The sequence below is a fragment of the Haemaphysalis longicornis genome, unplaced genomic scaffold, assembly GCF_048455015.1.
Source record: "Haemaphysalis longicornis isolate Haplotype H1 unplaced genomic scaffold, Haemaphysalis longicornis Haplotype H1 scaffold_14, whole genome shotgun sequence".
Taxonomy (NCBI): Eukaryota; Metazoa; Arthropoda; class Arachnida; order Ixodida; family Ixodidae; genus Haemaphysalis; species Haemaphysalis longicornis.
In genome coordinates, this window is record NW_027526245.1 from 62,938,681 (window position 1) to 62,962,557 (window position 23,877).

At 46.6% G+C, this 23,877-nt stretch overlaps 1 protein-coding gene across 1 annotated transcript; it reads left to right on the forward strand.

The window, feature by feature from the left end:
- The first annotated feature begins 430 nt into the window (after positions 1-430).
- LOC144164938 (uncharacterized) lies at positions 431-23,230 on the forward strand. The gene is made up of 5 exons (XM_077695162.1): positions 431-714; positions 7,514-7,706; positions 12,736-13,002; positions 19,928-20,185; positions 23,193-23,230. Exons 1-5 carry the CDS (start codon positions 550-552, stop codon positions 23,228-23,230), a joined length of 921 nt encoding a protein of 306 aa, XP_077551288.1. The 5' UTR covers positions 431-549.
- Positions 23,231-23,877: the final 647 nt, after the last annotated feature.

The following is a 23,877-nucleotide window of genomic DNA, read 5'->3' on the forward strand; positions in this document are numbered from 1 at the left end:
GTGGCTAACAATATACGGGCAAGCCCTGCTTACAAAAGGAAATAACGGAGCCAAATTTGTGCGCATTTTACGGAAAGCGGTGCCAGCGAAACGGGAACGTTCGAACCAAGATGGCAACCACGAAAAGCAAAGTGCCCACCTCAACTAGAGTGTACACTCTACCTCAACGTTTTTAGATTAGATTTGGCCCACCTGTACAAATGTCTGCTTTAGCCGTATAATACCCGCGGAAAAAGAAGGTATGATTCAATGAAACGATCGTCTGAGTGACATCCTAGCTTTACTAATGAACTTGACTCGCCCTGTAGCACGGCCAGCTCTTCACTTTCGATTTCTACATTAGCGCCGCTCAACCAACGTCGTCGACGGTCGTCGAACGCCATGGAGGTGAACGCGGTGTTGATGTCACGTGACGGAAGCACGGAAGGCCGCGTTTTGGAAGACGTGAGACCCGTGAGACGGACTATTGTCGCCTCTGAATGAAAATAAACTCGAGTCCAGTCGAGCGCGACCGACAGCTGAAGTGTCGGCGTCCGTGAACGCGTCGTCATGCCAGCGTCGTGTTGTGCATTCGGCTGCTCCAACAGCGTGGCCCAGGGAAAGCGCCTGTTCCGCATCCCCCTGGGTGCCAAAGACGTCGTTCGGCGCGAGCTCTGGCTGGCGATGATCAAGCGGCCCGGCTTCGTGCCGACCTCGGGTTCCAGGCTCTGCGAGGTGGGAAACGAAAAGAAGGGAAAGTTGGCGGCAAAGGTAGCGGTGCTGCGCCGGCTGCACTGGCCTCGGCCCGCGACGGATTGCTTTCACCGTGCGCTCACGCACGCGCCGTACGAGGTGGCGCAGCTCAAGATTTTTTTTGTTTGCAAATGCAACAGTGCGAGATAAAAAGGAGTTCCAGCTTATCACTGTCCTTGAGTTGACTGTACCGCGAAGGCGTCGACGGAGCGCAGCTCTTATCGCGCTGTTGTAGTCGCCACTGGGCTTTGCAAGCATCACCGAAATAGCGAACGTTGTGAGGCTCCGGAAGGATTTGAAATATTTGCGCTGTGCAGTCGGAGCACTTGCCAAGTGTATGACCCTACTTTCCACTTTCTTGGAAGTGATTCGAAAAGTGGTAGGCGAATGTAAAAAGGTGACGGTAGGTCGGACTTTGTAATGTAAGCGGAGCGTGGAGAAAAGAAAAAAAAAGCACCTTACCTCGAAATGTGTTGGTACCATGAAGAAGCTGTAAAGTGTCGCCGCCAGGTGCATAGGTTGTGAACAAGAATAGAAAAGCGAAGAGGCATCACGCCAAGCCCAGCCTAGGATCAAAAGTTTAGTGTGTATGATGTGTGAACCAGAATATGAAACCACCACCGCACATCAGTGCTGCTTGGTTTCACGTCTTGCATGCTAGCTTTAGCTGCTCGATGTGTGTGTGTGCGTGCGCGTGTGTGTGTATGTTAAAAATCCTCAAAAAACCTGCTTCTAAGTTACACTCCTCTTAGTTGCAGGACAAAGGGATGTGTTGCAATGCATTTGCATTCGCACTAAAGTTCTGTGTGAATTTGATGGAATGCTGACATTTCTGACAGTGAACTTTGAAGGTGTGTGTCGCTCACCACGTGCAATATGTGGGGTATTTCGTAAAGTGGTTTGTCTCGCATATGTGCCATAAAACCAGAAGGTACAGTGTCGTCAACTGTTAAAGGGAACACACATAAAGGGAACTACATTTGATCACAACACGCCTCTTAAAGCACCTGTCCCACTGAATACCAAATTTTTGAACATCGACCTCCTACTCTCTGTACACCTACAGGTCAGCTCTAGCCAGCATTTGAAAACATGCCCTCGTGTTCTCTTCAACAGTGGACGACACTGCACAAGGGCAACAAATTCCTAAAAATTATGTGGCAGTCTCCTGTACATTACATCTGCCTCACCATGGACGAGCAGCACTTTCTATCTCTTTCATGCTTAAACACTGATGTCTAGAGTAACCTAAGATGCCATCACAGCCTAAAACCTGTACAGTGAAGCACTTGCTTGAGATTCCTGGTAATACAAGTCTGCGTTGCAGAAAAGCCACATCCAGTTGGTCGTGATGAAACACACCTGTAATACAGTAACGTCTTCATCATTGGAATGTCGCTGTTGAGCGTGCGTCTGTGTTCACACAGGTAGAATGAGGTTAATGCCGGTGCGTGTCAAAACTGTTACCTCCTTGCCATCGAATTTCATTGATCTTACTTTAGTTGTTGCTGGGATGTTTAAAAGTTGGGACATTGTAGCCACTTCCATACACTCATGTGGCTGGCACGGTGAACTGCTTCACTGCTTCAGTTCTCGATTATAGTGAGTGTTAATGAAAAGGTTCCCTAAATTTGGAAGTGCGGGAGATTGTTCATAGCTGAGCTGCCAGCTCGATGTTGGTCTGATTTTAATGAAACAAGCAAGAAAGGTAATGGAGAAGTGTGCACTGTGCCCCGCTTAAAGGAGCCATGAAGGCAAAATACAAGTTGGGTTTATTAGAAAGACTGCTTAGTCCCGATAACAGTGATACCAACATCATCGCAATCTTCGAACAAATAACGGAGATATGAAAGAAAATGTGTGAAGCAGTCGTGGCCCCCTAGTCAATTTCCCGCAACTTTTCTATGACGTCACAGAACCTTGTTTGAGCGATTGGCGGCTGCCTAACTGACCTGTTGCGACGACACATGACTGGACGTCTGTAATGGGGCCTCTAGTTCCATTTGACCGCATCACTTGAATGCTAATGTGCAGTTAACGCACTGAAAATTATGTTTTATTGTTGGCCCGTGTGACGTCATTCTTGCTCATAACACGTCACTGTGGCGCAAAAGTTGAAAGTATTTAAATACTTGCTTTTTTTTTCCTTAAAAAACATCTTTTGTGGATGTAATGGAGCTGAGGGAGATACTGAATCCTAGTTCTTTCAAATTAAACAAAGTTGTATTTTCTCTTCATGGCTCCTTTAAGGGGGCACATGGGTCTTTGGGACCAAGAAATTGCCCCAAAAAGCATTTTTTTAAGTATCACGTTTCTCTTAATTTGCACAGTTTTTCCTCCAAAAATTCCATACCTGGAACAGTACCAGGTACTTACAAAAGCCATAGAGGCCCGATTTTAACAAAGAAATAAATATTTTCTCATAATTCCCCACTTTTTCTATCGCAGCGATACAAAATTCCAAGAGGTACATCCCAGCTTGTAGTGCAGCTAGGGAGATCATTTCTTTTGCACTGTGAAGCTGAATGTTTCAAACATCTGATAAGGGAAGCAGATTTTGCATTTTTTGTTTCAGTAGTGATTTAATTAGCATTATTTGTAATTGGTTAGCAGGAGTACTTCAAACCTAGAAGTTAGAATTGACATAAACGTGTATGTGATTGCAAAACAAAAAAAAAACTGCTTCCCACATTTCATTCTCCACCACTTCTGGTATCTATCTATTCATGTCTTGCTGGTCATCTTATGTTGAATAGTTTTTTTGCCATTGTTCTCGAGAACAATCAAGGAAAATTTTTTATCGACTCAGAAACTAGTTACCTCACATCAAAACTAATTAGATATTTGAAATTAGCTAAAAAAAAAAAACATGCACGCCCATGAAGTTTCGTCAAAATTGGTTCGAAAGAAAAAAAAGTTTCTAAGACCAGTGTGCCCCCTTAAGTCAGCCTGGCCCTCATCGACCAAAAGAAAGTTTCGTTTTGATTGCCTAGCAAATAAGACGGAATCAGTGTGGTGCACTTTTGTTACGAAGATATTATTTTGAGGATCACACAGCATCGAAAAGGGGAGGGGGTGTTCGCAGGAGTGGGATGTTTGAAAAAAAATGTGGGTGATGGAGGTTTGGTGGGTCTTTATGGGCTGCATGAATCACTGACCCGATCAGTCATATTGTGCAGGCACGGGTCCGTAAATTCAATCCCCTTGCCACCCCCGAATCGCTAAAGGTGTCTTGATGTTACTGTAATTGCTGAAAGCATTTTTCTAATACAGTTTAGGCTGATTGAGGTCTGAGAGTCTGTCAAGCCCCTGCAATAAATGTCGTGGTGGTTTTTAGTTTGAAAGGTTTTTGGGTGAGAACGTACACGGATTGTTAGATGAGTTTGGTAAATTTTTTATGAGATGGCCCTACAGTGGCCAGTAAGTGTTGCTCTTCAATTCACCTCATGCCAGATAGCTTTAGGGAGTGTGGCGGGGTTTACTTCCAACATTTGTTCAATTACAGCACGTGCACACGTCTTACGAAAATGGCATGCAGCTTCGCACACTCCGCGGGGGCTCAGTGGCTAAGGCGTTGTGCTGCTGAGCCCAAGGACACGGGTTTGATTCCCGGCCGTGGCGGCCGCTTTGCTGACAGAGGCGAAAAGTGAAAACACCCGTGTGCTCGGGATTTTGGCGAGCGTTAAGATCCCCAGGTGGTCAAAATTAATCGGGGCCCTCCACTACGGCGAGCCTCATTGCCTGCGTTGTGTTGGTGCGTTAAACCTCATAATCAGCCAATTCGTACTCTCAAGAACCAATTTTCTTTTAGAAGTGGTCAGCTGGGCAGACAACCCTTTATAGGCCCCATTCCAAACAGCGTGAAAAAAAATTAATGGTGAGCTGGGCCACCTAATGACAGGGTACGAGACTGGCCAATAGGTAATTGGCAGAAGCGCAAAGGCCCACAGGTACGTTGGCTGCTTCAGCCACTTGCAGTTCGAGAGCTTTCCTGGTTTTTTGTCGGCCAGTGGCTTTCACGTGTGCGTGTGTGCGTGTTTTTTATTTGTCACAAAGAGATTGCCTTTCAGAGAAGCCCCAGGTAACATCCATCATGGTTATTTGCTTAAGGCATGATTGATTGATTGCTAGTGGTATCCCCTTTGAAACTGGGTGATGACGTGTCACCTTAGCAAGAAAAAACTAATATATCCATGTTTTCTACTCTTCGTTTAATACTAGCGCTGTTCGAGGGCATGCACAAAATACTTTTTATTTTTCTGCTGCAGGTGGTAACTGTCCCAGGCAATATTCCCCTCTCTGCTTTTCGTCCACCAGCATTCTAATCTTCCTTTCGTCGCCTCGACAGCCTTGAGGTTAACTTCCTCTGGGCTCCCCTAAATCCTAGGGCTTCTGGAAGCTGAATATTTCCCTCTTGAAGATTTGGATGGATGGATACGCACATTCTAAATCTATTTTCTGCATAGTTTCTGTTTTATTTCTGCAGACCATGCATACCCCATCGTTTTGTGAATACTTCCCCACAAAGCTGTTAGTTTGCAAGCAACCTGCTCTAGCCTCAAAAAGCAAAGCACTGCCCTGGCAATTATCGTAGAAATTTTCCTTTCTGATGTCCAATTTGTCAGCCCTGTATGTCTCTAACGACGTTTTCGCTTCCACATTTTTTCTCTCCATTTAACCGTTTCTCTCTGCCTTGCCTCTGTTTTGGTTGTATTGGCTATTTTTGATTCTCTACTGTTCTTTCCGTATTTCATCATTAGCCGTCTAGTTTTCTTTAGCCACTGCGTGTCCATGCTTTTGCATGGGCAGTTTGAGTTTGTATGAAAACTGGCGCATGAGCATTTTTTTTGTTTGTGAAACGGAGAAACAACGTGCACGAGCACGTGAAAACCGCTGGCAGGCGGGAGGCCAGGAGAGCTCTCGAACCTGAAGCAGCGGAAGCAGACAACCTACCCGTGAGCCTTTGCACTTTATACCGATTACCAATACTGTGTGCATCCCATCAGAAAGAGTCGTAGGAGTCCCGTGCCGAGAATCATACATGAAAAAAAAATTTGGTGCTGTGATTGTTACTACATGATTGTTACTCGGACTAAAAGTGTGCAGAAAAAAAAGTTTTATGGAGTGTCTGTAGATTACTAATTTCAAACCACTGGGCTTTTTCTGTCGGTTTCTAAGAATGAACTGAACGTAAATTCCCCGCTACAGACAGAAGTCGGAGCGACAGGCAGTGCAGTGGGCACACCGTCGGATGAAAGCTCCTCGAGGAAAAGAAAGACCGTTTTGACAGAAAGGAACGTGATGGCCACTGTTTCCTTTGGTGGGGCCAGGGGAATAATTATTGTTAGCTACTTGCAAACTGGTAAAACAACAAGAGGTGAGCGATTGGACTTTTTGAAAGAAATGTCGGAAAAATGAGCGGTCCAGATTGGTGCGCGAGAAAGAAATCTTCTACCAAGACAATGCGTCGTTGCTGAAATCGGCTGTTGTAGTTACAGAACAGGATGAATTTGGCTCTCACCTTGTTGCCCCCGCAACCTCACCTCTCACTCTCATAATCTCTAAATTCGGCCCTGTCTGATTTATTTCTTTGCAAACTTGGAAATGTGGTCGGGTGGTGGGAGAAAATTTGTCCGATAAAGATGCCATCTCAGTGCACATTTTGCTGCGCTTGAATTGTTTGCAATGTTCGGGTGAAATTAAAAGATCTCTATATTTTACCAAGTTAGGGGCTCAAAAAATTTAGTTCAACACATTCCTGAACCAATTGAACATCCCATTAGCCTTTGTTCTGATTGTGCTGTGTTTAGAAGTAAAATAAATTGTTTCTGAAGGAAAGTGGCTACCTCTCGTTTCTGCCATGCCTTTCAAAAAACCCTCATATTGGGGTGAAAGACTGGCCTATAGTGCTCAAACTTCCTCACAACTTTCCGAATGAACCGGTAGCCTATATCATTGGGTTTCCCTATTAACGGAAGTGATTTACTAGGGGTGCGTCTCTTTTTCAAACAAAGGGAGAAAAAAAACACAGTCCATGCATTCGATTACAGGCACAACAAGCATTCTGCATTATGACCTAACTGAGGTGTTGTTTTTCTTTCCCGTCCACTTTGATCCAACTGCCGTGAGCATGGGTTGCAAAAAAAAAAAAAAATCCCACATTGGCACACCATATTAGCCACATCCAAAAGTGGGATTCTGAGTTGTGTCCATCTCAAAAGCGTCCACTTCGTGTCTATTTCAGTCGTGACGCAGTTGCGCTTGTGAATCTCTTGATCAATGACGCACACAGAAGCTGAGAGCTCTCCCTGCTTGTACCTCACCACACCTAATTGTCCACTTTCAGCCATTTGAAGCTTGGTCTGAATGGACACTTTCAAATGGACGTGAAATAGGCAAGACTGAAAATTAGATGCCTGGCTTTTCACCAGGTATGGTGTGCTTATTGCTGGCGTTGTTGTTTGACGAAAATATTTAAATAATAAAAAAATAGCACCATTTTAAGGTGTTCGTAAGCCAAATCAACGTTTCATTAGTATCACTGCTCCGATTTTAGTGCTCAAACTAAGCTGTGGACCCGAGGGGATAGGCGGGCCAGCCCTTTGGGAATGTCCGTCTCCCTTCACCCTTTTTGGTTCTCGATTAAAAAGTTGGTACTTTTGTGGCCCTCGAAGCCAGCGTCTAATAGCAGAGACGCACGATTCCTGTTGGTGGGGTCTGTTACTTGTGACTCGTGCAAGATCCAAGGGATGACTGTTGTTTTCGTGCCTTGTGCCTGCAGGACCACTTTGGGGCCGACCAATTTGAACAGCACAGGGCGGATGGACGGCGGCTGCTCAAGCACAACGCCGTGCCCACCATCCCGGCCTCCTCTGCCGCTCTCAGCCGGGAGGGAAGAGGGAGGAAGAGGCCTCGGGGGAACAGGCGCACCACTGACAAGAAGGAGAACTGCCGGGACTCTTCTTCAGATGACGGTTGGTGGCACCCGTGTTTTGTCCGCGATCCACATGTAGCTTTGCACAGGCATCACGTGCCACTGGCTAAGACTCCTTGGACGTTTTGTTTGATTTCAGCAAACATTGGCTGGGTGTTTATTTTAACGTCAAAGTGTTAAATAGCCTACTGAGGGAAATAGCTGGTGTCCGGCATCTGTTGCAGCTAAATTTCGCGTGACATAACTTGGTAGGGGGGGGGTGGCACGCATCTATGACTGTATATTGTTTCATTTCATTTGTGAGTTTTTTTTCTTTTTAGCCTTGTCTATTCGCGTTATCATATGTATTACGTATCCCAAGTAAAGCTGTTCAGTTGAAGTCTAGTGATTTTCCTGTTTGCTTCTCTCTAGGTCCCTGTCTTTTGCTGGTAAAATGGTGCTAAATTTCTCTGAAACCTCGCATTAACTGTTTCATTACCGCGGAAAATTCACCGATTTTCAGGGCTCTAAGATAACATTTTTTCTGTGCTAAACAAATTGGTTAGGCACATGTTGCAGTGATATAAAATGCAGATGATTCAGTGTCCTTTCTAACAACACAAGTTTTAAAAATTATTTCATGAATAATGATTGCAAAAAAAATTATCAAATTCAGAATTTTTGCCCAGCCGTCGAAGAAAATAGACAAAAGGAAGTTGTATGCAGCAAACCACTAGTACCAGGAAAAATTTAGAATATTCATTTTGTAGGTAAGCATTCCAAAAACCCGTCCTAGAAAAAAAATTGATTTGCTCGCTTTAATTTGCCAGATATCAAAGAAAATGCTAGCATGCCTGGCGCGCATGCGTTGCGGTGAAGCCCAACTTCTATTTCAAATTTCTCAATTTTGGATGCTTTTCTGAAGGAAATCTGGTGTTTTGACGGTATTAAAGACACCATTCAGTCCCCACATGATGTAAAAACACCTCGTCAATGATTGCGGCCAGAAGAAGATTAAAGGCAAGCAAGCGATGCGAAAAAATCCACTTGGAGTTGAAAACGAACTCGGTGGCAGATGGTTGTTGATGTTCTGATCGTCACTTATCTGTCAGAAGTTTAATTTGCAGTTTAATATCATCTACTGACTCACTGTGGTAGCCCTGCTTGCAGAATAAGGTGTGATGCGCTAAAATCGTGCCCAGCAAGCTTCTACCAAGTTGCTGTCACGCTATGAAGAGAGTTCAGCACTATGAGCCTCCTGATTGCAGAGCCACCTGACATTTCTGAAAAGAAACAATGTCAAGCCTGTTGGAGACTTTCTGAAAATAGGGAGCTTTACTAAGCAGCAAAACTAGACCTCCAGAAATGCGCTCGTATGTGAATGAAACTGGGCGGGGAACAGCTGGTGGTGTTCTAGGCCGATTAGAAGTGCTCTCCCCGTCTGAACTGATATCTGACGGCTTGATGGTATCTTTCCACTTTCAACTGAAGCTGTTATTGCAGAAGTAAGGCGTGGGTGAAATGGAATCGAGAGCGGTGTGCATTTTTCGAGGAACGGTAGTGGACGACGGAGGTGTCATGGCAAATCGGCAGGAAGTTGTCTAACTGCGTAGTAGTGCCAAATATGAATTTTTCAATGCAAAAAAAAAAACCAAAACTGCTGGAAACTGGCTGAAAGTACCAGATCCACTTGTTAGACATGCAAGGGACCTTCAGAAATGAACTGTGGCAGAATCTTTCTCCGAACCAAAGATCACTGGTGAATAGCTGGTGTCATTTTCAGGTAATTATCACCTCTCAGTGCTGTCGGATTACAAAGCTGACAACATAATTTGGTATTTTACTTGGTAGGAAACCTTTGATAAAAAAATATTTAGGGTAATGCTGCATAACTGCAAGTGACATGCTTTTTTGTCAAGTGCAGTAGCCACGTCCCCTTTCGCAAAAACACGCGCACCTAAGCTGGCAAAAAATGCCATAAAAAATCTCAATGTTGCTGGAGCGGAAAAATTTAAGCTGATTTTAAATGCACAATGCCTAGAGTAACCGCTGGGGCGCATTAGGTGTACGAGAAACGACTACATGTCAAAATCTGAAATATAAAGCATCGATCACCCGTGATCGATTTGAATAGGCGCGGTAACGAAAGAGTTAACTGTGGTATGCAACACACAACCATAGACGTGATTTGGCCAACGCTTGCGAAAGCACTAAATGGCCAATTGAGTGGAATAGCCGGCGTCCAGTGTTGCGAATCAATTCCAGCGTGTGTGCATGTTGACGTGGCACACAGGCTTCAACAGCGCGCAGTGCGACTTGCCGTCAGACTTTCCTGCGGGGCCTCGCTGATGTTAGGCAAAGCCCCCTTACCAGAAGAACCCTGGCGGTTCACATGCGCTATGCCGCGCTGGTGTTCTCTAGGTTGTGGCATGGTCCAAGAGCCCACATGCACATGCGCGGGCTCGCCGCGGCGGCTGTTTGTGATACCTGTTTCATCGCATCTTTGACTCTGAGACAGTGCTTCTCCTTGTGTGTGTTTGACTCGGCTTTAAAACAAGTCAACGCTTCTTTTGGCGAGGGGTGTGGTAAAAGGCTCGTTTCTTGATGAGCTGCGCAGTGTGTGTTTGGGTTTCTCTGGAGAAAGTGACCCGTCCTGTTTGCGTTGCCGTGTTCAAAGTATGTGAGTGGGATGCTACGTGCAACATCACTTTTTTCTACTTGCTATGTGTTAAAGGGATACTGACGACAACCGGCCAGTTGGTTTCAAATGAAGTCTCACCCTCCCAGAGCCATTTTAGCGTCGATACGGGGCCTAAAGATAGTTGCCGAGAACTGGCTAATCAAACCACGCATTTCTCTGCCTCCTTTCTATTCGGTGACAGAAACAGCAGCTGCGGTTTGCATCATGATTGGTACCAGAAGCAAGCAATGCGCTGGTGATGTATAGGCCTCATGCTAAAGTGCTGCCCTCTGTCGGAGCCAAAGGGAATCCTCCTTTCGACACCATGTTAAAGGGTAGCATCAGTCGCTGGTATGCGTGCTACACGTGCATTCTTTTGTGTCATGTTGACTCGCCACCTGCCCTGTGCAGTTTGATTCCACGGATGAACAATGAATGGTGTGTGGACTTGTCTATGTTGCCCCGGCTTCCGTACGGCTTTGCGGAGATATATTGTGCATCCAAAATGCAATCGTCGCAACCCCAGTAGTGGAGTTACAGGCTTTCCACCGAATCCAAGAAATCATATTTGGTGAAGGGCTGCGAACAAAATCAGGTGGTCCTGATCTTGAAGGGAGGGTCCCTTCAGATGGCTACCCGCCATGCCTAACGTGCTTGTTCATTTGACGCCTGTAAGATGAGGTGACGTGACGATTTCCATGAGGGGGCAAAAAAAAAAAGATCTGCTTTCTTTAACCTCTTTTCCTTACTGAAATTTTGTGCTAGCTTCTAATCGCAAATATCATATGTTCATTCATTGGCGCTTGTGAAGAAGAATCACTCACAAAATGAAATGAATGACTACGCTGGTTACCACACAAAACCATGGGGTTGAAGAAACAGCCACCCCTCTCCCTGCCGTCTTGTTTTTGTGTTACCTCCTCAACCCCCCCCCCCGCACTGAAAATGTTGTTGAAAATTCATTTATTGCACTAATCACCGAACTAAAGCATTCAAACGTACCTGCATATAAATGTACCCAAAATTGTACCTTTTCTGCTATCTTACTTTCGTTGTAGGGCAGCTTTGCTCAACGTCTTTTTTTTTTTGTGCGCTCGTCTCACTTTTTGTGCTCTTGTTGTCTAACTGCTCTATATGATCGTCCTTCAATGCAGGAAAAATCACCGATCAAACAATGGTTGACGTTTTGCTCAGGGTTCATTCACGTGACCACTCGGGCCCTCTACGCATGTCATTTGGTGCAGACACAGTGCTTACATCACGTGCAAAACCTACTGCGGGAAATTCTCTTGGTGTGAGCAAGTAAAATGATTCTCGCAAATGGTACGTAAAGAACACCAGGCCATGAATTGTAGCAGCCAAGTTTACCTTGAGCTCACAAAGCGTGTATGTCAGCACAGCCGTTGCAGCCTCTCCGTTCAAATTGACATTTTTGTCTTCTGAAGGATGAAATGATATCAAACGCCAAACGAGCAAAACTGAACGCTAATCTATCAGTGTAATACGCTGTTCAGTGTAATCAGTGTAATACACTGATTCAGTGTCACTGCTCTCGCTAGAGCTCTACCTTGAGCCGCAGCCCTCACTACTGTATGCAGGGTCATCTTCAGTTCTATCCATGTTCTTTGTGATGCAGCATTTTTTGAAGCTTTTTTGCACCATCTCACCCGGAATCGCCATCCATGCCTCAGCAATCCACTTGCAGAATAGCGCAATATCAGGCCTTTGGACGCGTTCTCTTGGCTTAGTCAGTGTTGCCACGCCCCACTTCTCTTTGTGGCCGCCACCATAATGTCATCTTGAGGAGCGTGGCCCCAGTCTAAAGCGCTTCGCAGCAACGTGCCCACTTATGGACAACATAGCATCGTGGTTCAGGGGTTGTTATTCTACTTGCTAGTTATACACTTTTTCTGTCGAAGTAGTACGTGATGTGGTGCTTGAGCAGTAGCTTTGGTGCCGCCTTTCCTGTATCAAATGTACGGGCAATCCGCAAGGGCTTTTTTTTTTCTTTTCCGGCGGGCTGAAAGTGGGGGTGCGGATTATATGCAGGGGCAGGTTATACGTGCGAAAATACGGTACTTGGGAAGAGACGATGGAACCTAGCCCTAAAAGGTGTGCGGACAAAGGAGGGAGGTGCGCAACGCACACGCTGCGACTAGCAACAGTTTGAGGAAACGAAAGATTTGAAGAAACAGGGAAAACCGTGCATGGGTTACACACACACGAAACTTCCTTCGAGTCCCTTGTTTCAGAAAACTGTTGCTAACCCCGACATGTAAAGTGCAGTGCAGCTCTCTCCTCTGTGTAATACACATTTTTTAAGGCTGCATTTCTTTGTTTTTTTTTTTCTTAACCACGCGGTTTGTTCCTGATTCAAAGGGTGACACTCCTCTGTCTTCCATGGATGCAGGTGATTGGGAGGAGGATGAGGAGGAGGAGGATGTGGAGGACCCTGCAGCCACCAGCCCTGCCACAACAACAGCAACAGCTTCCACCAACGGGACGAGCGAACCGGCCTCAATTACGGGCGACTGGGTGGACGTGCTGACGCGCAAGGCCCTGGAAATTAGGCTGGCCAGTGGTCAGCGGGGATACACGGCCCTGCGCCACATGTGCGTAGGATTCCCGTCGGAACTCCAGCTGAGGCAGTGCGCACGCATTCTACCTTTCAGAGCCGGTCAGCCATTTTCTCTCTCTCTCTCCCCCTCCCTTCTCCATTGTGGAACGGGGTGCATGGCAGGCTTCATTTATATGTGCACTAAATGGGCATCATAAAGTTTCATGCATCTTACTCTAAAGTTACAGCTGCATCTTACCGGGACTCACCTACGGGGCAGAAACTTGGAGGCTCAGTAAGAGGGTTCAACTTAAACTGAGGGCGACTCAGCGAGCAATGGAACGGAAGATGATTGGTGTAACATTAAGGGACAAGAAGAGAGTGGAGTGGGTCAGTGAATTCAAATTCGTGTAAGGACATATTAGTAGAAATTAAGAAGAAGAAATGGACGTTGGCAGGGCATGTGATGCGAAGGAAAGATAACCGTTGGTTATTAAGGGTAACAGAGTGGATCCCTAGAGAAGGCAGGCGTGGCAGGGGGCGGCAGAAAGTTAGATGGGCGGATGAGATCAAGAAGTTTGCAGGGATAAATTGGTCACAGTTGGCACCGGAATGGAATAATTGGAGATTAATGGGAGAGGCCTTTGCCCTGCAGTGGGAGTAGATAGGCTGGTGATGATAAAAGTTTTATGCTAATGTAGACTAGAGGGAAATCTGGTGCTAGTGGCTACATGTGTCGCGGGTCAAGGAGCGTACCGTCACATACTGCAGAGAAGCGTTCCACTGTCACTTGGTTTGGCTCACGAAGAAGCTGAAAGGTTGTGTTTGGCTGAAAAGAATCACAATGTTGGTGTTGAAAGACCGTGTAGAGCTGCTTTTTCAACATAAAGCATAGCTCTTGAATGATTCATTTGGCAGAGATTTTTTATTAGCTTCGTGCAAGAAGGACGAAAAAAAAAGAAGTTGACCCTGTGGTTGATCTTGGCATCAGAGGGAAAAGAAGCTACTTTGAAAGCCAGGCCAAGTAAGAATGCAACGTATGGCAGGCCCCATGGCGCCACAGCCGGTGAGTGGCAGTTTCTTCTCCCGTGTATACCTATGTTACAATGCAACCCCGATAATACGACTTTTAAGGGACCGTGCGAAGGCGCCATATGACCAAGTGTCGTATGATCGAGGTTTAGGTAAATGCCCCCCTAGGAGATGGTCTCACGTGACATATGGGCTAAGAACATGCTTCAATTACCATATTTAGTGCATTCTCATGTAATTTGCGAACCCCTAGTGGAAAAATCAATTTAATAAAAAGGGCCTATTTTTTCATATCAGGGGGGCTAACCCCTCCCTTTTGCCAACTGGGGGGGGGGGGGTAGAGCTCAAGCCCCCTGCACCCCCCCCCCCCCCTGTCTCCCCCCATTCCGAAGCCCCTTTTAAAGGGTCCATGAAGACAAAATACGACTTTATTTAACTTTAAAGAGCTAGGATTCAGTACCTCAGTCAGCTCCATTCCAGCCACGAAAGACGTTTTTTAGCTGATAAAAACGCATGGAATACTTGCGAACTTTCGAATTTCGTGACGTCATATGGGCCAGCACTAAAAACATAATTTTCAGTGGGTTAGCTGCACGTTAGCATTCAAGTGATTCGATCAAACGGAACTGGCGGCCCCACTACAATCGTCCAGTCATGTGTCCTGGCGATTCATTAGCTCGGCGGCCGTCAATCGCCCAAACAAGATTCTGTGAGGTCATAGAACAGTTGCCAGAAACTGGCTAGCGAGTCGCCAATGCTCCACACGTTTTCTTTAATATCTCCGTCATTTTTTCGAAGTTTGCGATGAAATCGGTATCATTGTGATCAGGACAGAGCAGTCTTTCTAATGAAACAAACGTATTTTGTCTTCGTGGCTCCTTTAATGGATGCAGGAGCTTGTAATGTGGCCGTGTAGTGGCCTATGATCGAACAAAGGTGGCAGTCTTCGCCTTCATTTGTGGTGTGGAGAATTACATGGCAAGTATAGCGAGTGGTTCCTTCTCGTGAAGGCGGTTGCGATGAGGCAGTTTCTTTTTCACACAGGAAAACCATTTTTTTGGGTTAGTGCTTAAAGGAGCCATGAAGACAAAACACAAGTTTGGTTCATTCGAAAGATTGCCTCGTTAGAACCATAACGACACCACTTATAACGCAAACTTCGCTCAAATAAGCTACATAATTAGGAAAAAAGGAAATGACCATGCGACCCACCAGCTCATTTTCCGCAACAGAACCTATGATGTCACTTGAGAATGCTCTGCGATTGGCGGAGGCCGGAAAAAGCAAACGCATGTTAGGCAGGGCTTACAGTTTGCATAGCGAGCTAAATGCCCGTGAAACATACTGCACATTCTTTTTATGACAAAGAACGGTGGAGTAAACGGTTGAAGTTCCGAACGAACACGCAAGCGTGTATGCCAATGCGTACGAAACTACCGTTGGCCGAGCTCGACATCTCGCCGTCACCGTCGTCGCGCAGACGAATTTTCGAGTTCAAGGCTCTTCGGGGCCAACGAACCGTCCCAGCACGCACAGCCGCGACCTTGCTTGGTATCGTAATCCCTTCACAGGAGGTTGGCCGTCATATCGCCAACCAGCAAAGGTAAAAATAGAAACAAGGGGAGTAAGGAACACAGAGCAGCAACGAGATAGTGCCACTCGTCGCACAGGTTTCGGTATGGAGGTCGTGTTGGCTTGCTGCTATCGTTACGAGCTCGTTTACAGTTTACAACCACTGAAAACTTCAGTTTGTTCGATTACTTTACAATGAAGTTTCGTTGCTGCGTTTTGAAATGCCCATGTAGTACGGGCCAATCGTCGAGGGAGTGCGACATCCCCGCCGGTGAGGAGATTTCCTTTTATGTGCTGCCCAACGACGAACCTCGGCGAAGCAAGTGGCTACGTTTTGTGAACTTTGCAAACGGAGGAGAAAGAGAGCTAAAGGAAGTACGAGTGTGCTCGCTTCATTTCCGAGGAAGTGATTGCGGCAGGGACCCGGACATGCTGGCGCTCGTCGCCAACTTCGCCAAAGCGCTCTGACCTTGGGGAAAAAAATTGCCGTACACACCGCGCATTGACGCTCGAATCTTTCTGGTCGGAGCAGAGAGCTCGAGCGAACGGCTTTCCATACACGACACCGGCCAGCTGGCATAAGCGATACTGCTACTGAAATTGAACTATTATTAACCGTAATAAAAATACGGCACATACGTACCAGTCTGTATTCGTCCGTCGCGACGGGGCTGACGAGGCAGCGGTGCGGACGGCTGGGCGTTCGTCTGTTGTGGGTACCGCGGAATGGTCGCTTTCCGATCCATCCGTGTATCCCACAACTCCTGCCGCTCGTGCACTTAGAAGCATTGAGCGTTCAAGTGGTGTGAGGTTGTTAAATGCAAGCCCGAGCTCCTCGGCGAGAGTTTTGTTCTCCGGATCAGGCGATTCCATGACTAGGGCTGCGGGTGCACTAGGTTTTACTAGTATTTTTAAAATGGCCGCCGTCTCGGTCGACTCCCGCGTGTGGGTGCTATATGGAGTCGACATACTAAGTATCTGTTTCATGGACCGGCTCATGTGACGCCATTGTTCACGTGACGAAATGTGCAATTTTAGCGGGAGATTTAAAATTTTGGCTTAAATTGCCGTATTTCTCAGTGAATAAAGCATCATTTGCTTCCGGGAAAGCGCTTGGGGTACTATGAAACACCTAATCTTTCGAATAAAACAAACTTTTGTTTTCTCTTCATGGCTCCATTAAAGAGCATAGTAGATAGAGCTCTTGAGGGCTTTAATCATAATTTGTGCTCCTTTTTGAGCCTCAAGTGTGCATTTCGGTTTGAAGAACTTCGGGGATTGTTTACTCTGCTTTTTGAGGAGTTTGCGATGCAGTTTTATAGATGAAATTTTGGCTAAATCGTCCTATTTTGTCATATCTGCGCTCTTAGATACAGCGACATTTGGCTACATTTACTGATTTCCTTGAAATATAATTTACCCAAGCCAGCCCAATAAGCTAGGAAAAGAAGGATGATGGGAGTGATGCTTGTGGATAGGAAATGAATTAAGGGAGAAACTCTAAACATGCGCTTGTGAGTGTCTCAAACGCCTTGCACGCCACCCCTGTCTGCAGTGTGTTGTGGGAAAGCTGACCTCCTGTTTTGGGAGTGGGGTTTTGTCTGGGGCTGCAGAGTTCAATACAGCCATTGCAATTGCATGCTGAGTGGGCATAGGGAGTGGCCCCCAGCCTATAATAATTCTACACGGGATTTCATTCTCGTGGTTGGGACCAGCCCGGCCAGTTTGTCCGAGATAGTTGCACTTATCCACCCCTTCAAGTGTTTTACTACCTACCTAGGTAAAGAGGAGGTTTTCCGTGTGTCTGTCTAGCATTTTCATGGATCTCTTCGAGTGAGCAAAGAAGGCGAGCCACGTGAGATTGGAAGGAGACGTTACCTCATTCCATGAATCAGGAGAACTGCAATTATGCTTGAGGAGCTGTGTTTGAAAAGCCTGTTAATCTAAATAAAACCGGTCTCTAAGTAAATAAATGCAGGAAGAGATATTCAGTACGCAGGGCAACAACAGAAGGGATGGTAGACAATGGTGGAGAATTGGCCTATAAAAACACTATTGTCTGTGAAAAAACGAGTTGTAGGACAGTTGTACAGCAAAAATAGACTTGTGTGCAGACTATTTCATTCACACACCAAAGGATTTCATAAAAAAACATTTAATAAATATCTTAATTAAAAGAAGCCAGCCAAGTAAGTAGCACATGTGACGGTCAGTGGTGACACATTGCACAATGAAACAACGGTGAAGTTCCGTGTTTGGTACATATCAATAATTTGAGTTAAGAGGCAGTTGTAGAGGATTCCGGTTGGAAGGATGCAAAGTTGATCATTGATTCAAGTAAATGTAAAAACAGCAGTGCTAAATTATACCTAAAGAGTTTTTATACGCGTTAGATGTTACGTTCATGCCATAGAGGCCGGTGCATTGGAATGAAAGGGTCTGCAAGTGGTGATATGTACGGCATGATTTTGTGTTGGATCGGTGACTGGTGACTGCGGTAGGTGGTGCCCAAAGTGACAATTCTGTCACTGACCTAACTGCATAAGGGAGCAAAGTAAGAGGAAAGTACATCATTGGACCAGGAACGGACGTGCTTTTATCTCAGTGTACATTTTTGTTTTGTGTTGGTGTGAGAAATCAGCTTTAGGTTAATATTGAGGAATGAAACGACTCGGAAACTAACAGTGTTTGCTATTTGATTTGATTTGCTGTGCAGTTTTGCCATTTGAAGAACTGTCATTTTAACGAAACCGCTTTATTTGAGTTTTTTCTTTACTTGAAGCTCTTTGTGGTCCCTGGAGAAGAAATGATACCCGCTTTTAACAAAAATAACGCTTATAACGAAGTCGCTTTTATATCAGCTGGACTACATTACAATGAAGGTATATACCGAATTTGGAACTTTCAAATAATACACAACATCAAAAGTTGGCTCTGCTGCCTGACTCGCAGCAAACTTTCTAGCATCACTGCATTGCTTGCTTCTATGTTTTGGCTTTTTTGCATTATGTCGAAGCTGTGCTAAAAAGCTTAACACGTGTGAGACTTGCTCAAAACAAGTCTGCGAACGCTGGTGTACCTAAGCCGGAGCGGAAGACTACTTGGGTCAAATTTATAAGCTGAAAGAGATGCCTGCTGTCAGTATAGTGACGTGAGTGAGGAAACAGCAGTCATTACTTGTTCTCAATGCTTGCAGTGAGGTCTTACCAGCCACTAGAATACCTAGCTTCTTTTCAGTCACTGCAGGCACTGTAGCCAGTTGTACAATATACTTCCTGTATTCGCATCATGTTGAGGTATGAGCATTTTTTTCATGGCAGTGTATGCAAAAATCTTTGTTCTACTGCTTTGCCATCTTTTCTTAACCTTCAAATTTTAATTATTTGTACCGTTTTTCTTATCAGAGACTAATACGCAAACACTCAGATATGCCGAGTCCTGATTGTAAAGTTATGTGTTCTTTTTTTCTTGCTACACTTTAGATGGTATGCTTACTATAACAAACGTATTTGTATCAAAAAATATTCAATTCACAGTCAGTTTTAGTATTCGAATTCGGTCTGCGGTCCCAGGTTTTATATATTTGCAAATCTTTAGGTTTTGTTTAGTTGTAAACCTAAGGATATGATGTTGTCGCAGACAGTAATACAATGAGGACCGATTGTTGGATTATGTTGGTATTGACAGCTGCCTTTGACCAGAATGAAAAAGTTTATAGCTAGTTTTTACAGGGTTAATAATTAGTTGGTTACACCATTTCATATTGTTAGCTAGGGAGGTGTTTAGCTTGGATGTAACACAAACTACTACTTATTTTTGGCACATTTTAGCCCTAGGTGGCCTTGTACCATTGTAATGCATGTACTACTACTAGAACCGAACTACTTGCGTGTCTGAACATGATACACTAGTATAGTCAGTTTATAAAGCACAGCGAGTGGGAGGCAGAATGTCAGGTAGGTTGTTAGTGTACAAATTAAAAAGTGAGAGACCAAGAATTGGTCCCAGGGGCACGCATAACTGGTTTGCTGTTTTAGCTTCTGAAGGAGTGCTGTTTATACAAAACATTTGAAGTACTATTCAGCAAATGACCCTTCAGAAGAGTTAAGGCAGGAATTGCTACACACCACGAGAATCAAGTCTAGTAAGTGAAATATGGCAGTTAATGGTGTCAAAAGCTTTAGTAAAGTCTAAAAAGTTAGAACCAACAGTACTGCCAGTACTGATTTATTGTTTATGAAAGGCAATGAAAGAAGAGCCAAGCCAGCAGAGCTGCCAACACTTGCTAATTTTAGATTTTGTAATGCAGCTAAATAATTGCTTTTAGCAATAAACCTAACTCGCAGTTCGTTACTTCGAGTGATTTCTAAATGAACCTAAGCGTAATGGAGATGTAGGTAAGGGTTGTGCTGCGTTCACTGACGTCTTCCCGCCCACCCAGGGCTGCTGGAAGGCCTGCTGCCTGCCTTGGAGTGCAAGGTGTCCACCATGGTGCCGGCGGACAGACACGCCGTCCTCTGCGTGGACAGGGTGCCGCTGCTGCACGGTGGCACCGAGCCGCCTTCTCTAGCCGAAGCCGGGGCCAATCCGGAGCCATCGGGGGACGCGCTGGTGTTCACCCTGGCGGGGCTTGCCTCCCGGTGGAAGCAGACCCTGGGCTACCACCTGCTTCCCTCATCTGCACATTCCTCACTGCCCGGTGAGTGCAGATACGTTGACCTTTGAACGTTGACCTCTGAACTGCTTGCCTTGCGCTAGACGCTTTTCTTACTTGTTAACCCACGAGGTTTGTATCGCTCTCGCGCACAGTGTAGGTTGTTTGTGCTCCACGTCACACGGTAGCAAGAGTGCTGTGGATTTTATGCTGCTAGCTGTCGGTCAGTCGTACCAGCCAGTGTGCTGTCAGTGTGTGAAGCCTTGGCTTGGCCTACTGTGGGTGTGATCTCGGCCAAGTGACCTCATGTATAAGTTGAACCCATGCTGCTTGCCAGTCAGTTGCTTTACCCAATTGACTATGTTACAGCTGGTTTTGCGTTCGTACACAAGGCAGGTAAAAACAGTTCCCACCTCCTCCCCTTGGTTGTGCAGCGCTCAAAATTGTTTCTTTTCAGCATTCCAAGCCACTAATCTGAGAACTCTGTGGTTGATGCTTGTGCTGTAAGCCCTCCTTCAGGCCAGCGTGGTGACCTGACCAATAGCAGTTCTGTTGTTTGTGGCGGGCAGTGTTTTTTTTTTTTTTTCTGCACGAAGACTTCAAGCTTCACCATTGCGTGTAAGAGGAGGTCATCATGTTGTAACATTTGATTCATTCTGAAAGCAGGCGCGGAAAGGGCATTTACCAGAAAAACAGAAATATACAGGACGACGCACTACTATATATAGGGCAACGAACCGACATAACCCAGTTGATTAATGCTTACGCAGAGATTGTCAATAAAAAATACCCCAGACATAAAAATATACAACCTATCAGATGTAGTGTGCTATCACCGCACGTGTCATCCAAGAAACGCCAGCATCAACCCCTCCCGGCTGATTTTCCCAGCTTCTATAATCTCCATACTTAATCACAGCGCGAAAGATGGGACAGGCAGTAGAATAACCACAGGACAGGCGCTGCTTTGTGGTTATTCTACTGTCTGTCTCATCTTTCGCGCTGTGATTAAGTATGAACACGTGCAAACTCGCCCTACTTGCAACTGTCCTACATTCCATAATCTCCCTTTGTGTCCTGCCCCTGTGCCTAAACAACACAGTTGCTTTTTTTGAAAATGGGTCTACACTGTTGTACTGTGGGAAACCCGGAGTCCCGGCGCTTTCCCCATTTCTCGCCGCCCGCCGCTGGGGCAAGAAGGAGGGGGGGGGGGTTCCCTCAGGCGGCTGCGCCCTCTCCCCGCCGCGGCATAGGCGTGTGGCGGCGGTGGCGTGGCGGACCTCCTCACATGACCGGTTTGTAGGGGCCTTTGAGGGCCGGTCGGGGTGCGCGGGACAGGGAAGAGTCTCTTTGGGTTCGAGGGGTCGGCCATGACAGACGTGAGTACCGGAGTTCCGGCTTTGCCTTTTTTGTCTGCCCCCATTGCGCCCTTCTCCTGATCTTCGCCGGACAGTTGGGTCAGGATGAGGAGTTGAACTACGTTATTAAAGCGCCAATAAACGCGAGTTCGGCCGTTTCGTGGTGTCTTGTGTGTTCCTTGCTGTCCTCTGCCGCTGCGCCGGTTGGCGCTCCATGGCGGAGTTCAGTGGAGCTAGCCTTGCGGCCATCTTGAGTGCGAGATAGGTCGCCGTAAGAATCCTGGTCCCCACAGTACGTAGCACTCTTTACAGCGTGAAGCCAAGTGCGTGTAAGGCCTGCCCAACAGCGAACTGGGATGTTCCCGTAACCGCGTATGTTCCCATAACCGTTTCGTGGTCACCGTCCTTTTTTGGGCCTGTTTTCACGATGAAGGAACACCAATTCGCCCAACTTTCCATCCTGTTTGTGACGTTTGAGCTCACTATTTGAATTGAATTATTCCAGAGTCCCAAAAAGATTCCGGGGTCAAATACAGTAAGACCTCATTACAAGAGGCACTCAAGGGATCCGTGAAGCATGTCTCTTGTAGTAACCAAAAATTCTAAAAACACTGAAGAGTTGGATTAGATCACTTTACATGTTTTGCTATGCGGTGTCTTCGCAGGCTCAGAAACGGACAAGGGAGAACCATTGGTTGGTTGGACAAACCACACATTTATTACTCACGAAAACAGCCCCTACCACAAACCACACAAACAAAACAGAGGCACTCTTACCCCAGAAGTACCAAACCGAGCTAACAACAATATACAAGTAACTAGAATTTCTACCCAGTCCCCCACAAGGAACATCTGTCTGAAGTGCTACGACTGTGTATGTCTATTGGATGGGCGTACCCCGGTCACCAGCGCTGGCATGGCATAGACACTGCGGGGCCATGAAATGGTTGTTGTTGAGGGTGGCTGAGCGGGTACACCGAGGGACCGACCCAGCAGAGCACACAGCCCTGAGAGACGCACACACACACACACGATGCTTCCAGCAGGAACATAACCCGCCCCGGCGGGGAGCTTGCTTTATTGGCGCACCTAGAGTGTGCTAGTTTGTACACTGATGATGATGGTCGTCGTGGCGCCATCTAGGCGAGACCCCTCACACTACATCCCCCCTTCAGACCCCTCACAAGTCCAGCCTTCTTGGCTCGCGAATGGTTCGACCGAAACGTGGCACACGCCCAGGGGGCTCCCGCACAGTTGGTGGTGTCACACCATGTGGCACAGAAGGGGACGCATGTGACGCAGAAAGGGGCGCTTGCTTACTCCTGGTGGCCACTGCTGGTGAGGGTGAAGTAGGAACAACGTGACTGCGGTTGCCCTGCACCACCCCTTTGGGTGTCTCTACCACATACGAGCGTGGACGCTGCGCTGGGCTCAAGACGACAGCTGGACTCTTGATATCCCGGACCCAAACATGTTCACCTGGATGAAGCAGACGAAGTTCACGAGCAGCGTGTCTTCTGTTGAAGTCCTTCGCCTGTCTTTGCCTGTTAGCACGATCCCGCTGGTCCACTTGTACCGAAGATGGCCAACCTGGCTTCAGCAGGTTACCTGATTTGGGTATGCGAGTTTGCAGGCGTCTGCCCATTAACAGCTGTGCAGGGCTATGTCCATTGACGCCCGGTGTGTCTCTGTAGGCCAGCAGGGCCAGGTAGGGGTCTTCCGACTTGCCTAGGAGGTCTTTGACAGTTCGGACCATTCGCTCCACCTCCCCATTTGACGGCAGGAACCGAGGACTGCTGGTGACGTGACGGAAGCTGTAGGCCAGTGCAAAGTCCCCAAATTCCCTGGCCGCAAACTGAGGACCATTGTCAGTGCGCAGTAACTTGGGGATACCATGGCGGGCGAAAACGCTCTTGATTGCTGTGATTACTGCTGCTGCTGATGTTGACCCAACGCTGATGACCTCGGGGAATCTGGACCTTTAGTCAACCAGAAGAATGTAGTCCCTGCCATTCAGGTGGAAGAGGTTGGCGCCCACCTCCTCCCAAGGAAGACTTGGTATGACTGTTGCCATCATGGGTTCTGGACGTTGAACCCGAGTCTCAGCACACTTGGGGCAGCTGGAGATGGTGTGTTCAATTTGGCTGTTGATGTCAGGCCACCATACTGACTCTCGTGCCACTGCCTTGCAGCGGTTGATCCCTTGATGGCCTTTATGGAGCAGTTTCCGCATGTACCGTTGAAAAGAGGTAGGGATGACAATGCAAGTGTTCTTCAGGAGCAAACCATCACCCACAGTGAGGTCTCCCCTGTGTTGCCAATACTTTATCAAATGAAGTGGCAACCGAGACTGTCTGGGCCAACCCTTGGTGCAGTACT

Excerpts from the sequence above, each read along its gene's own strand:
- LOC144164938 (XM_077695162.1), top strand. The coding sequence starts at position 550 with ATGCCAGCGTCGTGTTGTGCATTCGGCTGCTCCAACAGCGTGGCCCAG. Across the intron at positions 7,707-12,735 it reads GGACTCTTCTTCAGATGACG|GTGATTGGGAGGAGGATGAG; the intron begins GTTGGTGGCACC and ends CCATGGATGCAG. Across the intron at positions 13,003-19,927 it reads CATTCTACCTTTCAGAGCCG|GGCTGCTGGAAGGCCTGCTG; the intron begins GTCAGCCATTTT and ends CCGCCCACCCAG.